Here is a 16,185-nt window from a genome sequence, read left to right as displayed (position 1 = left end):
CTGACTGTAGAATAAAGACAATAGCTAGTCCATGTGATCATCCCTCAATTGAAGATAATGGGGACACTGGGAAAAAGAATCAGAGTGGAGTGAATAGGCAAGACACTACTTCAACATGACTAAGGTGAAAGAAAGGCCAGAGGGTAGGGGTGGGAGACTCTCATGCAGAAAAAATGCAGGTGAATGGCTTCTCCCTAGGGTTCTCAGTTCTCCTGACATCTTATTTCAGTGCCTTTTCACCTCCCTGGAGCCCAGGAGCTTTGATCTTGACTGCAGGTGCCTGAATTTTGCATTTTGAAATCATTAGAAGTATTACCGGACAAGCATTGTAGATTAACAAGAACCATAAAAATCAACCGTGGTCTGTTTTACTTAAATCACTTACGTCACTGTACGGTGCATATACACTTGGCATGGCTGACTATAGAATTGTACAATAAGTTGGTAGTTTTAATTCATATTGTAAGTATTTCTTCCATTGTAGTGTTTTCCATAATTATAAGTGCGGCTTGACATTTCATCAGACTGATTTCTAATAATTAAAATTATTGCTTCTCTTTGCTGAGCATCTCTTTTATGTCTCCCAAACCCCACTTTTTAAACACCATTATTCTGGCTTCAAGTGATGGCTTCAAGCTATGGATTTGTGAGGGGAAACAGAATTACTCAGATTACAGAAGATGAGGAGGGTGATGAGTGGGGTCTCTCTCACCCTCATCTGATCCTCTCCTTTCACAGAGCCTGGACTGCTGATCACCAAGCATAACCTGACATCATCAACTATCATCACCCAGCACAACCTGACATCATCAACCATCACCCAGCACAACCTGACATCATCAACTATCATTACCCAGCACAACCTGACATCATCAACTATCATCACCCAGCACAACCTGACATCATCAACTATCATTACCCAGCACAACCTGACATCATCAACTATCATCACCCAGCACAACCTGACATCATCAACTATCATCACCCAGCACAACATGACATCATCAACTATCATCACCCAGCACAACATGACATCATCAACTATCATCACCCAGCACAACCTGACATCATCAACTATCATCACCCAGCACAACCTGACATCATCAACCATCACCCAGCACAACCTGACATCATCAAATATCATCACCCAGCACAACCTGACATCATCAACTATCATCACCCAGCACAACCTGACATCATCAACTATCATCACCCAGCACAACATGACATCATCAACTATCATCACCCAGCATAACATGACATCATCAACTATCATCACCCAGCATAACATGACATCATCAACCATCACCCAGCACATGACATCATCAACCATCACCCAGCACAACATGACATCATCAACTATCACCCAGCACAACATGACATCATCAACCATCACCCAGCACAACATGACATCATCAACTATCACCCAGCACAACATGACATCATCAACTATCACCCAACACAATGTGACATCATCAACTGTTTTCCTACTGGGCTTTACACCTGCACTCTGCTCATGGGGCAAGGAACAAGTCTGTAGAACATCCATGCCATAGGATAGTGTTTGGCAACAAAAAGAAATTATGTACTGACACACATGACATGAATGAATCATCAGAGCATTAATTGTACAGGGAACAAGGCCAATGCCAGAGTCACAAACTATATGCTTTAATTGTTTATCTCGGAAATGACAAGGTTTTGGAAGTGGCGTTAAGGCTTACTGAGATGGAAACAACAGCTGACATGAGCAACCAGTCGTAATACAGAAAAGTACAGTGAGCTGAGCACTGCTTTTAAGCTCACTGGGACTCAGTGTCTGTTAGGTGACGGAGCAGCATGACATGTGGTGGCACTAGACTACAGCCCAACACTGGGGACACCAACAGGAGGAGGTCTGCAAGCCCCAGGCCAGTCTCCCGTGTCGACACACTGAAGAGTGACTGACCTGAAGATGGCACATCCAGCCTTTTCACAGTGCAATACAACGTGGTCTTCTAGAGAGTTCACCCGGAAGAACTGTGCAATTGAGTTACAACCCCGCTAGGGTTCGGGGGAGATATATGCACACACAAATCTCTTAATACTTTTAAATATGTTTATAATTTTATATGAGCTACATTCTAGGTACCCTTAAACAAGTCTGATACACGGGCCATGGGTTGGACACCTTTGACAGAACTCTACCCCAGTAGCTGACTTTCCTTAGGGAACCTCAGGGGAGTCAGTAGAGGCAGAGTGGTAGACATTCGCAAGGTCGGTGAATAAAACATTCATACCTGTCTTCCTTAGATGTTCTGAGGGGCATCTCAAAGGACATAATTGCAATCTTAATGCATGATTGTCCTTCCTATCTAGACACAACACGCTAATAAAGATCTCAGTGTCTAAGTCAGAAGCATTAGGGAGCTGTTTGATTGTTTAGGACTACAGCAATTTAAATCAACTTCCATTCTATAGTTGGGAACAAACTATCTCAAGGACAAAGGTTCTGTGACCTTTTCATCATGATCATTATTAGTATTGTATAAAGTACCCAACTGGTGCTGGTCAAGACTTCTCTGAAATAAGTTGCATAAAGAGTTTTAAGGATAAAAGCTGGGGATGTAGTTCAACAGTACAGTGCTTACTTAGCAAGCCTTGGATTTAATCTCTAGACACACACACACACACACACACACACACACACACACACACAAAACACATACCCTCTGAAGATAAAAACCATAGCACACAAAATGACATGTGACTTCAAGCCCTAAGGTGTATGCTGGTTCCTTTTCTCCAGAGTTGTTCTTCTTGAGTGTTGAGGAAAGCAGCCTCATTGTAGATGTCTCACTGTAGCAGTTGGTAGTTGTTAAAGTCACAGACCTTGTGTTGGGTGATGGAGTCTAGAGAAAGAAAAATCAGCTTGACAGTTAAGATAGCTAGTTGCAACACAGGAAATCCACTCCCCCCACCCCCCACCCTCCCTTGTCAGTATAGTCCTGGAAATCACTTTGTAGACCAGGCTGACTTCAAACTCAGATATCCACCTGCCTCTGCCTCCCAAGTGCTGGGATCAAAGGTGTGCGCCACCACTGCTCAGATATGATCCTTTTTTGTATGCTTCCCAAGATGATAGTTTAAACATCTTAAATGTTTCAGAGCTCTTCATAGTCTCAGTTGTTCTTATAGTACTCTCGATTTTAAAAATAAAATGAAATAAAGTAAAACAAAGTAATACCAGTCACATCGGCCCCTGATTAATCCAGTTGACAGTCCCATGTCCTATTAGGTTGTATCACAGTGAGGACATTCCTACCAGGGCAGATATTCTGTTGAACAGAGCTGGGACAGCTATCTTTAAAGATACCTGAGCTCTAATCTCAGTGAGCTACTTCAATACCCACTGTTAGAAGACAGATTATAAATATTTAATTTTAATTATATTAATTATGATATCTAGACTGTGCCAGGCTGTCTACCCACTAGGGATTCCATGATGAGTACAAAGGTAGGCACAGTTCCTAAAACCCAGTTGATGGCTCAATGGATGAGGTTGAAATGGGGGAACGCTAGAGTCTTGCAGTTTGGAGCGTCATTGCTTTATGAAACTATCTGGTCCCAGGGAAAGCTGGTCAGCTAGTCAGCTGGTCAGAGTAGTGTGCTACAGTCGGCCACAATCCCTCCGCCATGGCTGGGGTATGTAATGTTCCACAGACTTGTGTTGAGAGCTCAGTCCCCAGCTGGCGTGGCTACTTTGGGAAGTGCTGGAAACTTTAGGGGTAAAGCCAAGCAGAAGTGGGTGGCTGAGTCCTTTGCTGTGTGGCATTTTGTTTCACTGTACCTGGGTTTTGAGCCAGGGTCCTGCCCTGGCTCTTTCTTCTCTTTCCCTAAGCTTCCCAGCTGCTATAAGCTGTATAAGCTCTGCTGTGTACACTCACCCCCCCCTCCCCCAATCTTGAGGTTCTGTCTGCCCATGACCCCAAGACAGTAGAACCAGCCAACCATGCATTGGGCCACAATATATCCTTCCTCTTGTGTCATTTTTCTCAGGAATTTTGTCACAAGAACAAAAATTGTGACTAATACACTATCATTTGTCAATACTAGGATGCTTACTACACATGACTGTCTTACTACAAAAACAGAAAAGGAACACGGCTGCCTCGTGGTGACAAGCTTAATTACAATGATTACAGGCCATCTCCCATGAGACAGCTATATAATCAGTTAGACAATAATATCTGAAGGGCCTTGAAGAGGGAAGCCTATTGGAAGATGGACCTCTATGGTGGTTGAGTGGAACAAGGGAGGAGAAAGACGGGTTCATTCTAGAAATAAAAAAATAAAAACTAAATGGGCAGTAGAAGAAATAGAAAAGCTCATCTTCGTTTTGGCTTACGGAACTGTTGCAGAATGTAACTGTTGCCTTCCTGTGTAGAGATGCTTCCATATAAGAGTGTGAGCCGGAGAGGGATTCCCTGAGGGACGTCAGAAGAGGGGAGCACGCTAACTACACCCACAGCATTGTATATCAAGACAACTCTTGTCAGGATGGGCTGTCTACAATGTTGTAGTAGGCCCCATGCTTCATACCTTCCCTGCAATGCACGCTGCAGGATGCTGTGTCTTTTGCCCTTTGTCTTGTATGAGCTTTTGCCATGTAAAAGCTATTGTCTTCTTTATGTGTTCACACCGTGTTGACGTTTTGTTTCACTGTACCTGGGTTTTGATGCACAGATGACAATCTGCTGCTCTCTGTACCTGGTCTATAAAGCCATCCAGCCGCATTTCCACCCAGGTTGTAAGAGCTCTTTGGACCGCAGTTTTGCACAGGGATTTCTGACCGGCTCATTTTATAGAGTCAGAAAACAAAGCAAAGCAAACAACCCACTGAAAGAAAGCCTCTTTCTACTTAATCTGATAATTCAATATAATCCCCAAATTCCAAGTTTTACCAAAAAAGAACATTAGCATAGTGACTCTATCACAGGAAGCAGGTGATAAAAATGACTGAATTGTTGGAATTACAGCACTGAGGTCTGATGAGGTTTGCCCAGAACAAATACAACGCTGCAGGGAAATGGGAAATGAGCCCGTATGCAAGAAGTGAGTGAAAGGAGGCACTGCGCATCAGCAGAACCCACACGGCAGACAAATGACACCATCTCTTTCCCCAGTTTTGTCACACAGAGATTAAACTGCAGACAGAGTACTGCCCCAGACAATAAGAATAAGTAGCTACCATTATGAACGCTATTATTATTCACCTTTTTGAGATAGGCTTTCACGTAGCCCAGGGTGCACATACACTACTGATCCCCCTGGCTCCTCTTCTTGACCGCTAGGATTCCAACTACACTGCTAAGAATTTCAAGCAGGAAAGATGCTGGAGATGCCCTTGAAATTGAGGCCAAAGCCTTTCTCCTCCCACTGTCTCTTTCCTGCCCTCCTTAGTTCTTTCTTTCTTAGAACAAAAACAAAAACTCTAACCCCTGCCCCGCCATGCTCTTTAATAGGACTTGGCATGAATCTAGGGCGAGCCACAGTTTTCTAACCTCACTTCTGTGTGGTCTTATGGTTGGTGTACGGGGGACCAACATGCTGCTAACATTAATGTTTTATGGTGTGGAGGACAAATCACTAGGTTTAACTAAAACTTGGTAGCTAGTAGCGGATGACACTGTGCCAAATCAAGAGCACTGCGGACTGCAGACTGCGGACTAGGCCTTCTCTTTGCTCGTCAAAAGGTCAGAAGAAAGTTCAGTGACCACATTCACCGACTCACTCAGGCATCTCCAATACTTCACTGTGGGATGTGTATCACCCAGCCTCTGGGGGATATTGTTTTTTTTTTTGAGGGGGGGCGGTTTGAGACAGGGTTTTTCTATATAGCCCTGGCTGTCCTGGAACTCACTTTGTAGACTAGGCTGGCCTTGAACTCAGAAATCCGCCTGTCTCTGCCTCCTGAGTGCTGGGATTAAAGGTGTGTGGCACCATGCCTGGCCTCTGGGGGATATTGAAGGCAAGAGCTTCAGCCCTCAGCAACAGAGGCTCAGGTTATGGATGTCTCTATCTTGGGTGATGAAATACCACGACTAAAGCACCATGAGAAGGAAAGGATTTATGTGGCTTACATTTCCACATCACTGTCCATTAATAAATGAAGTTAGGATAGGAACTCAAATATGACCGGAACCTAGAAGCAGGAGCAGATGACGCAGCCATGGAAAGATGGTACTTATTGGCTTGCTTTTCTTGGCTTGCTTTTCCTAGCTTTCTCAGCTGCTTTCTTCTAGTGCCCAGCACCACCAGCCCAGGCCGGCACTGCTCACAATGGCCTGTGCTTTCTCTGTCAATCACTAATTAAGAAAATGCCCAATGGACTTGGCTACAGCCCCATCTTATGAAGGCATTTTGTGAATTGGGGATTCCTCAACTTAGATGACTCTAGCTTGTGTCAGGTTGACATAAAAGCTAGCCAGCACAATCCCAGCACAGTCTCCAGGGATGAACCCAGCACTGCCCCTGGATAACTTTCACAGGGTGACCTTAGTTCTCTCTGCAGCTGATGGAGCTTGGTCTCTCCCGCTGTCTCTGGTCATCCCACAGGCTTCCTTCCACAGGCTGAGCTGAACTTTGCTCTTTCAGTACCTCTCCCCTAGTCTTACTTTGTAAGACTCTACTCATGGTTGTCTTAGATGCTCAGAAACCAAGTCCAGGGGTAACCACCATTCTTCATTTCTCCTGTATCCAGCAGCATGAGCTACTGAAATGTCAATTAAAATCAGACACCACATGATTCCACCATAAACTCCTAGCATCCCTCAACTCCCTTGGTGGTCAGCCAAGTACCTAGGGGCCAGCATCACTTAACATGTGGATTGCAGCCTCTCTCCCCTACAGAGCTCTTTCCTACTTGCACTTTTTAACACCCATACTTCTAGGCAGCAGCTTTCCTTGGCCTCACTCCCCTCCCTTAATCCTCTATTCTTCCTTTAGGCCATCCTGGGCTGACTGCTTCTCCTGACTGAAGCCTTGCTCTATCAGGCCAGGGCACAGGTCTGTCCAGCTCCTCTTTCTTACTCAGTCTGTGGTTCCAAAGCCACTCTCAGCAAGGACCTCCCTCATCCCATCATGCAAGATGCTTAGCACATGAGCAGTACAAAATAAGCTTTACTGTACGATAAATTAGGCTCAATGTCTTGTGCATGCATGTGCACGTCCGTTAGCTAACACTGACTGACAACTTGACAGGTTGATAACCATCTAGGAGACAACCTCTTGACAAATTCTTGATGTATCTGTGAGGAAGTTTGTAGTGTGGGTTAACTGAAGTAGGAAGAGCCACTCTGAGTGTGAAAGGCACCATTCCTTGGGCTCAAGGCCTAGACTGAACAGAAAGGAGCAAGGGAGCTGAGGACCAGACCTCACCCCTCTGCTCCTGAAGGGATGAAATGTGAGCAGTCGCCTCATGCTCCTGCCTCTGTGACTTCCCACCATGACAGACTGCATTCTAATCTGTGAGCCAGAATAACTCACCCTTCCTTCCTTCCTTCCTCCCTCCCTCCCTCCCTCCCTCCCTCCCTTAAGCCACCACTGTATATTTTGTCTCAGCAAAGAGACAGGTAACTAATCTAGTATTCTTGTGGAAAAAGCTCGGTCTAAGGCAGCTTCTAACATTCCTTTCAGCTCTGGTACTGCCCAGGGTCACCCTTAGCATGGCACCTCTCTGAGGGTGCACTGAGGAGTTAGCCATGGGCACGACAGTCTGCCCTGGACTGTCACTCATGGAACTCTTTGCTGACTCGGACATGGAAATAAAGTGACTTAGCACAAGGCCATTCCAGCACCACCTACTATTTTCTCTATTATAAAATCACAGGGTCTGATATCCATCTCTGTGGTGGATTCTGGGACATTCAACTCAGCGGACTTAGTTGTGGCATTCTTTTTGTTCCTACTGGATGTGTCTGTATAGACAATTACACCAGGGAAGGATGGTTTCTCTCAGCCTTTAAGGCTTCCCCTGCTCCCCATTCTGTCCCCTGACTGGCTGCTCTGGAATACTGTTGGAAAGGGGAGCAGCGTTGTGCTTCTTGTACTTGACTTGAAGCTTACACTGAGATTTTTCACTATTAAGTAATTTACCATAGCTACTTCTTAGCACATAACACAGACAGGTTAAGAAGGCATTCCTGTGGGCTGGAGAGATGGCTCAGTGGGTAAGAGCACTGACTGCTCTTCTGAAGGTCCTGAGTTCAAATCCCAGCAACCACATGGTGGCTCACAACCACTGTAATGAGTTCTGACACCCACTCCTGGTGCATCTGAAGACAGCTACATTGTACTTATATTTAATAATAAATAAATCTTTGGGCTGGATCGAGCAGGGACTGAGTGAGTGGGGTTGACTGGAACGAGTGGGGCCAACTGGAGTGAGCATAGGTCCTAAAAATTCAATTCCTAACAACCACATGAAGGTTCACAACCATCTGTACAGCTACAGTGTACTAATATACATAAAATAAAAAAATAAATCTTTAAAAAAACAAAACGAAGGTCTTTCTGGTTCTCGAGTTTGCCATGGGTGGAAGCATCTTTCAAGGTCTTTTAACACCACTGGAAAAAGTAACAGACAGACACCAATCCTGTCACTCACTATTCTCAGATTCGTAGCCTGATACATGGTTATGCACACTTTACTTTTAGCGAACTACTAAATTTGATTCACTAATGCTTCACTTTAGACTTTCAATATCCATGTTGACAAAGTGAGTGATTAGATTAAGATCAGAAGCCTTGAAAAATGGGGTGTACAACTCCCCTCTTTGTATAGTCCTGCAATAATATGCTATTTTTGGTAAATCCTAGTACTAAAATTATATAGAGGAGATGCCATTTTTACAAGATATACAAGATATATAAACTTTGCCATTTTAGCGATTTCAACTGCATGTTTCAATAAAAGTATGTTCACAGGGCTGTGAAACTACCAGCACCTATGAATGTCAAGCACTTTCTCAGGACCCCAACCAAATCTCCGTATCCATCCCTGAACAGTGACTTCCCACTCTTGTGCTCCTCACAGTTGCTTCAGGAAACCCCGGGCACATGTTCCATCCCTGTGACTTTGTCTGTCCTGGGGATATCGCATGCCTGGCTTATTGCACTGGGCACGATGTCTCCATCATGTGGAGCAGGTACCAAGATCCCCCTTTGCTGTCAGGGAGATAGCACACCGTGTGGGCACGCAGTATTTGCTTTGCTGTCATCTGTTGACTGATACTCAGGTTGCTTCCACCTTTCACCGCTGTGAATGATGCTGCTGTAATTACAGACACACACACACACCCTCACTCACACTTGTCTTTCATATTTGGGGCAGGGTAAATATGCCCAGTAGTGGAGCTGCTGGGTCTCACTGGTATCTCAACAATGTTTTCCTTAGTGGCTACAATGCTTATATTTCCCTTAGCAGCAGACAAGGGCTCAAATTGCCCACATTTTCTTCAACACTTTTTTGGGGATCTTGCCATCATAATGGGGGTAGGGTTCTGATTCACATTTCTCCAGTGGTTAGTGTTATTGAGTGCTTTTTCATGGGCTGATTGTACATTTGTATGTTTTCTGGAATTTCTTTTTATATTCTTTGTTCCATTTCTTACTATTAGCTTTTGAGTCATGGAGTTTTCTGCATTCTTCACATAAGTCTGCTGTGACAGGCGCTCATCCGCCTGCTTTTACTTCCGCTGCCTCCCTTCAGGGTTGATGGTGTGCCCACTCCTTTTCCTGTCCAATCTCCATGGTCTGTGAGATGGTGGTAAGGATCCCGCTTGCAGAATCCTCTTCCTGCATGATTGAAGGGCTCTGGTCTTCTGCCCTATGCACAAGGCTTCCTGCCGATCTGAAGCCAAGTTTCCTTGATGGGGAGAATTCTGGTTGCTGTAAACCTTTAAAGGCTGTGTGGATATCCCACAAGGGTCAGATTGTAAACCCTTAAAGGCTGTGTGGATATCCCACAAGGGTCAGATTGGTCTTTCTTAGTTTCTTTCACTTCTGTGACGGATGGGACCCTTGGGTCCAGGTCCAGGCCCAGGGCTCTGATGGTGGGCGTGGCCCCACACTCCTGCGGTGAGAGATGCTTTCCTGGCTCCTTTTCACTTTTCATGATGCCCTTGTTCATGTTTTCTGTAACCTCATTCAGTTTTGGCTTCTCATCTACAGATTTACCAACACAAAGCTGTTCATCCTACTGCCTTGATTTTCAGACATCTCTACTGTGCATCCCTGTGTGCAGTTGTCTCTCAGACATCCCTATTGTGCATTCCTACTGTGTTCAGTTGTTGCTTTGCCTCCCTTTCTCAGTCCTGCCTGCATTTTTCACTATTTAGACAGCCTTGTGTTCTTCTCGGCTTTGGACCGTGAACACTGATGACGTCACTACCGTTTTCTACCCCTTTTTGTGCTGCAGGATTATCTTGCTGTCACTAATCTTCAAGCACCGTTGTTCAAGAAAAACTGACTGAAAATTAAAATAGCATAATTCCATCCAACTACTGTTGTACTGCTTGGAAGCTAGGGGAGGCTTACTGCCTTTTGCTCCGGGTGGGGCACCTCAGTCTCAGCCCTGTGTGCAGAACACTGGACTCTGCACTAAGCAATTTGAAATCTACCAGTTTGCAATCTTTCAATTGAAAGAAAATTTCACTAACAGTCTGACATCCCACTTCCTTTTCTGAGAAGAGAAACCATCCAGTTGGATTAACATCCTACTTTTATGAGTGCTTAACCTTTTGCCCTCTTTCAAGGTCTTATCTCCAAATACAGTCACATTCCAAGTTCCCTGCAGGCTTTACCATAAACACTTGAACCTTCATCACTTGAGGGTCTAGGGTGTTTAACCTTAACGTCTAGCAGGCAACAGCAACAGAAAAGGAGCCAGAGCCTCAGGTACTTGGAAGTCACATAAGAACTACATTCCAGGCATAAGCAAGAGCATCAGTTAACCAAGCCAGTGAGCACAGACAGGCTAAGTGATCAGTACCGTACCATTAGGAGGTCGCACTTTGAAGTTCCTTTTATGTTAACTTCCTTTTGGGTGCCATGGGGCAGCTGTTACAGGCTGGGGGCCTTGCTTAGGAGTGGGGCTGCTGCAGGGCTTGGTGAACCTCTAATCAATCTTACCAGCAAGTTTTATAGAGTGTCGTCACATCACACGTACCAGGCACAAAAATGCTGAGACTTCCCAAACCAGCACACACATTTCTTCTTATGGATACAAACCATTGTTGAGCTCTCCTCATTTCTGCCCTGAGCTAGAGTCACAGATGACTTTTTTTTTTTTTGGTTGTCTTGAGGTGGCATTTTGTGCTGAGGGAGTCTGAAGGAACTGACTTGAGTTGAACAAGGGTAGCCTGGTTTTTTTGAGACAGGGTTTCTCTGTGTAGCCCTGGCTGTCCTGGAACTCACTTTGTAGACCAGGCTGGCCTCGAACCCAGAAATCCGCCTGCCTTTGCCTCCCAAGTGCTGGGATTAAAGGCGTGCGCCACCACTGCCCGGCCAGGAAAATTCAAGAACAATTACCTGGACTGTTGGGAGAGCTTAGGGATATTTCTCAAGTTCATTCTTCCCATCTATTTCCCTAACCGAAGCTAAACTACAACTTCAGCAGCCAATTGACTAGTTCTTATCTAAGCAATGGAAATAGGGAACAAGGTGAGCTTGACTAAGCCTCATGTGTCCATATAATTATGAAGCCCCAAGGTCCACGGTCTCCAGAGTAGCCTTTGTTCCGTGGAAAGCCAGTTAATGAACATAGCTGGTCAGTCAGTGGGGGACAAAATGAATAGCTCAGGCCAGCATGGGAAGGCCCACAAGCTATCAGGGACCCTTTGTCCTGAAAGTTCTGACATGGGGAAATAGTCAAGTAAAATGCTTTTTGTAAGGTATGCGGAAGTCATGTCAAGGCTAAACTTTTTCTGGCAGCTCTGTGTAGAATATTACACTATCTCCCCACAATAGTATAAATGTAGGTCTTATCTCTTGAATGTATCCCAGACAATTAAGGGGAGGCTGAGACTGGACTAGTCTCACGAGAAGGGCCAAACCCATATTATTTGATAACATCAAGGGGAGGGACCGGCGTGACCAAGAATGAGCACAGCACCCAGCCACACGGCTTGACAGCTCTGCCTATCAATTCCGACCAGGCAAGGTTCTCAGAACCTGTGACCTTTGAGATGTGACATGGGAACTACCCTTTTTTGGGGAGTGACCAGGAGAATCTGATGATTGGAAAACAGTCTTAAGTAACATCCACATTACTGACATTAGGACAGGCAGTACCTGATCCTTGCTACTGGGAATTGGATGCTTGTTTTCTTGTTGATTTTTGTGTATATTCAAGTGCCCACAAGGGTGTTCTTGCTCAAAAACCCCCATTTCTCCTTCTGCTTGAATGATTCATGGACAGTGCTGGCCTGAGTACAGGGCAGTTTCAGGGAAAATGGGCTCTAGGGAGTGAATGGGGAACAGGGATTCCTTGTAAGGAAGGCAGTGTGGCGGCTTGCACCATGTGGGGCACATGAGTAAGACAAGGACTAAATGCCTTCTGTTGAATTCCACAGGGTGACATTCTGTACCCACTCATGTCCTATGTCAGCAGCACACAATGGCCAGGAAGGCAGGATGCACGGTGCTAACTCAGACTGGAGGCACTGAGAAATCCTCCTAAGGATTGTTCAGTTTCTCTGAGGTGCTTTCCAGCAGCCTTTCAGGAAACTCATTGGCTGTAAGACTAGACATTAAGCTATGGACCAACCAAATGCACCACTCAGCCTTGGTTTGGATGTCAACTTGCAAATTTGAAAGTGGATTTAAAAAGATGCTTATTAACATTTTTAAATATTTAATCCAAATTGCTCTTAAGACTCTCCCTGGCCCAAAGTCACACTGCCTATTCCAATTGGAGTAAATTTAAGTGATAAATACTGAATATTGCCTTTCATAGCTTATCACAAAATAATTCCCCTCACAAATCCATGCCTTAAAAGTTTCTGTTAATCTTAGTATTTTTTTCCTATTTTTAAAAAAAATTCATTCATTTTTTTTTTTTAGAACGGGTTTGAGGCTTCTTCATACAAGCTTAGGCAAGTGCACTACCATGAAGCTATATTTTCAGCTTCTCTTAGTATGTTCTGAGTATGCGGCATCTCCTTTCTTTCTTTTCCCTCCTCCTTTTCCTCTGTAGAATGATCTAGGATCCTGCATAGGTAGGCAAACATTCCATAACTTAGCCTCATTCACCAGCCTGAAAATAACATGTTTATAGAGAAATGTTTATAATAATAGAAGCTTGGGGAATAAGAATGTTCAAAGGAGACACAGTCACTTTGTCATGGCACTGGGGTGACAGTTTTATGCATGAAGGAATGCATAAATGCAGAAATCCTGGGAAGGCCAAGCACAGCATATACCATGTCACATGTTCTTGGGTCTCCTTTGGCCAATGTACAAGAGGAATAGGAACAGATCAAGCCAGTGCAGAGTCTGAAGGGAACACCAAACATAGGACTATGCTGTGCGTGTTGATCTGTGCTCCATGGACAGATGTGGAGGCAATACCAGGGCTAGAATTCAGTTCAGAGAGAGCATTAACTGAGTTAACTGGTGTTTGAAAGATAGATGCATGGCTCAGGCTGGAAGAATTGGTGTGTTCTGGGGGTACCCAGAAGCCATGGGGACTCATCTTACACAGGCAGGCCTCGAGTGCACACAATGCCCGGATACTGCCAAGGGCATAGCAGCTGGTGTAATCAATGACAGGTCAGCAACCGGACGTCAATTAGGGGGAGGAAAGAAGCACAAACTGGGGTCTCTGAGCCAGCCCTGGCATGCAGAGAATGTTGCAGGGGGCCTTGGGGTAGACACAGCAGGTAGGCAGTCATCCCCTAAAATCCCAGCCGGAGCCAACCAACAAAACAACCGGAAGAACTCAGCCTGGCTGAGACAGGGACTGCACAGGACGCTGGGGCAACAGGAAGGCTGTCAGCCACCCAGCCTGGAAATAGCAGGACCTCAGGCTCAGGCTGCCCCCACAACCCCCACCCTCAACAGCCACAATTCCCGAACTTGGGAACTATTAGGTGTTGTTTTGGACTGCTGATACCAGTCATACACAAACGTGTTTTCAAAGCTTAGTTCTGGTCTGCAGTGGCGGTCAATTTGATTCACTTTTCCAAGAAGCCAAACAAGAACCCGGCTTTAGAACATGGGATGTCCGAAGGTTCTATTCTTGGCATTCAGGAGAATAAACAGCAGCTTGGCTTTGGGACGGGAACTAAAGGGTAGATGTTTTTTCTTTTTTAAAATACTTTCTAAGCAAAGATAAACTGCTCTGTAGCAGAGAGTAAAACGTACTTTTGATTGCCTTATTCGAAAATGTACAGGGACAATCATCAATCATCTAAAAGCTACTCAAAAAACACATGAGTTTTTGTGTGAATATAACTTTGGAGAACAAGGTTATTTATTTATCTATTCAAGGAGAAAGGAGAGTGAGAGAAGCCAGGACTCAGGTCGAGAGATGAGGGGGAGGTGGGGAAGGGGGGCTGAATAAGAAACCTAGTAGGAAGGGGAAGCTAGAAGGGAGAGAGGGAGAGAAAGAGGAAGAGAGATGGATACATATGGGGGGGGGCAGTTCTAAAGGGCCCAGCAGGGACCTCAGCCTCAGGGGAAAACAGGATAGAGAAGAACTGGAAAACTGGGACAGGCAGAGAAGTCTAAGGAGGGATGGAGGAGGGGAGCACACAGGGAGGGGAGGGAGGAGGATGGGAGAATAGAGAGGAAAGGCAGAAAGGAGAAGCACACACGGGGGAGATGGCACTGAAGGACCAGGTCAGGATGTGCAAATAGGGTAATCTGCTGTTAGGCTGGAGCCGAGTCCGCCCAGAATTCTGACATCTCATCCCAATCTCCAGCACCTGAGAATGTGGATGTATTTGGAGATGGGACCCAGGTGGGGTTGAACCAGTCCTCACTTAAGGAGGAAGTGTGGACTCAAAAAAGGAAGCCACACAGGGAAGGGATGTCCCCTGCAGGTCCGGGGGAAGCCACAGGAGAGCTGCCTGATCCATGCCCTTGGCCTTCCATAATGGTGAGAAAATGGTCGGCAGGACTTAATCCTACCACACCAATACAATTGTCAAAATCTCAGGGATGAAGATTTAACTTTATCCTCAGAGATAAGCCCAGAGTTCATCCTGTCTGGGATGAGTCTATTGTGGGGCGTTGAGCCCAGCATTAAAGGAGGGAAGGAACAGAGAGGAGAAGAAGGGTGGAAGGAGGGGAGGCAGAGGAGGAGGAAGAAGAAGAAGAGGAAGAGGAGGAGGAGTTGGCAGGAGAATGCCAACCCCTGGCTACATGGCCCTTCTCGAGAGTCCTGTAGTCCTCCAAGTGGAATAACTGGTGAAGGCCACCTAGCACCATCATGCATATGAATAGCTTCCTATGCCTGGGTGTCTAGTTTAGTATCTCTTCTTCCCGGGGAATCTTGGGTAGCACATGGTACAGGTGCCTGCAGAACCCAAGCCAGCTAGTGTACCCTGGTCATCCTGTGCTTGTGACTTGAGGCTGAGGTAACCTTAACACGCTAAGAGTGAGATAAGGCCCGCTCTGATTGCCTTGCCTTGTAAATGGTTCTTCAGCTGGCAGTAAGGGCAAGTGTGTCTATGACTGTTAAAGAAGATGCCCGGAGGCTCAGCTATTAATCTCAGGTCCAGGCCACATGGGCACCACCTGTCTTTTCCCAAGTCCTGTCCTTACTCCCAGGACCTCAAGGCAGTATTCTCTTTGAGCTCCTGATAGCCATGTGATCAGCAGGACCCTCCCCTATCCCTCCTGCTTATATTCCACCATCTGGGTTCCTACCTAAGACCCATTTCTCTGATAGGTACTGGATCCTTGCTTTCTTCTTGCCCTTGTAGGGACCAATGATGAGGCTGGCCAGCTGAGGGGCTGGGCTGACTTGGCCACCACACAGGAGTACCAGTTCACAGAGTTTGGCTCTGGGAGGGCTGCTGGCTGGCGCGATGAACATCTTCGGCTGATTAGCAAAGAGGGTTCCTTGGTATTGCTGGGTAGATAAATGGCGTTCAAGTCGGCAGATCTGTGGGCAGATGAAAGGAAGTCAGTGGGGGC

The 16,185-nt window shown here is 45.7% G+C and overlaps 1 protein-coding gene across 3 annotated transcripts in view; it reads right to left on the bottom strand.

Annotated features, from left to right (window-relative positions):
• Nucleotides 1–799: 799 nt before the first annotated feature.
• Nucleotides 800–16,185, bottom strand: part of Mcph1 (microcephalin 1) — a 202,087-nt gene continuing 186,701 nt past the window's right edge. The window contains exons 13-14 of one of the 3 annotated variants that reach the window (XM_085844145.1): nt 15,916–16,153; nt 800–2,891 (exon numbers count right to left, since the gene is read on the bottom strand). In XM_085844145.1, coding sequence (XP_085700271.1) covers nt 2,836–2,891; nt 15,916–16,153 — 294 coding nt within the window. In that variant the 3' untranslated portion in view covers nt 800–2,835. The remainder of the gene's footprint in view (nt 2,892–15,915; nt 16,154–16,185) is intronic. The other 2 variants (XM_085844143.1, XM_085844144.1) reach the window with 2 other exon arrangements.

The sequence above is a fragment of the Mus caroli genome, unplaced genomic scaffold (genome assembly GCF_978045245.1).
Source record: "Mus caroli unplaced genomic scaffold, Mus_caroli_1 scaffold_10, whole genome shotgun sequence".
Taxonomy (NCBI): domain Eukaryota; kingdom Metazoa; phylum Chordata; class Mammalia; order Rodentia; family Muridae; genus Mus; species Mus caroli.
Note: the sequence above shows the minus strand (reverse complement) of the source record. Positions and strands in the feature narration are given on the sequence as shown.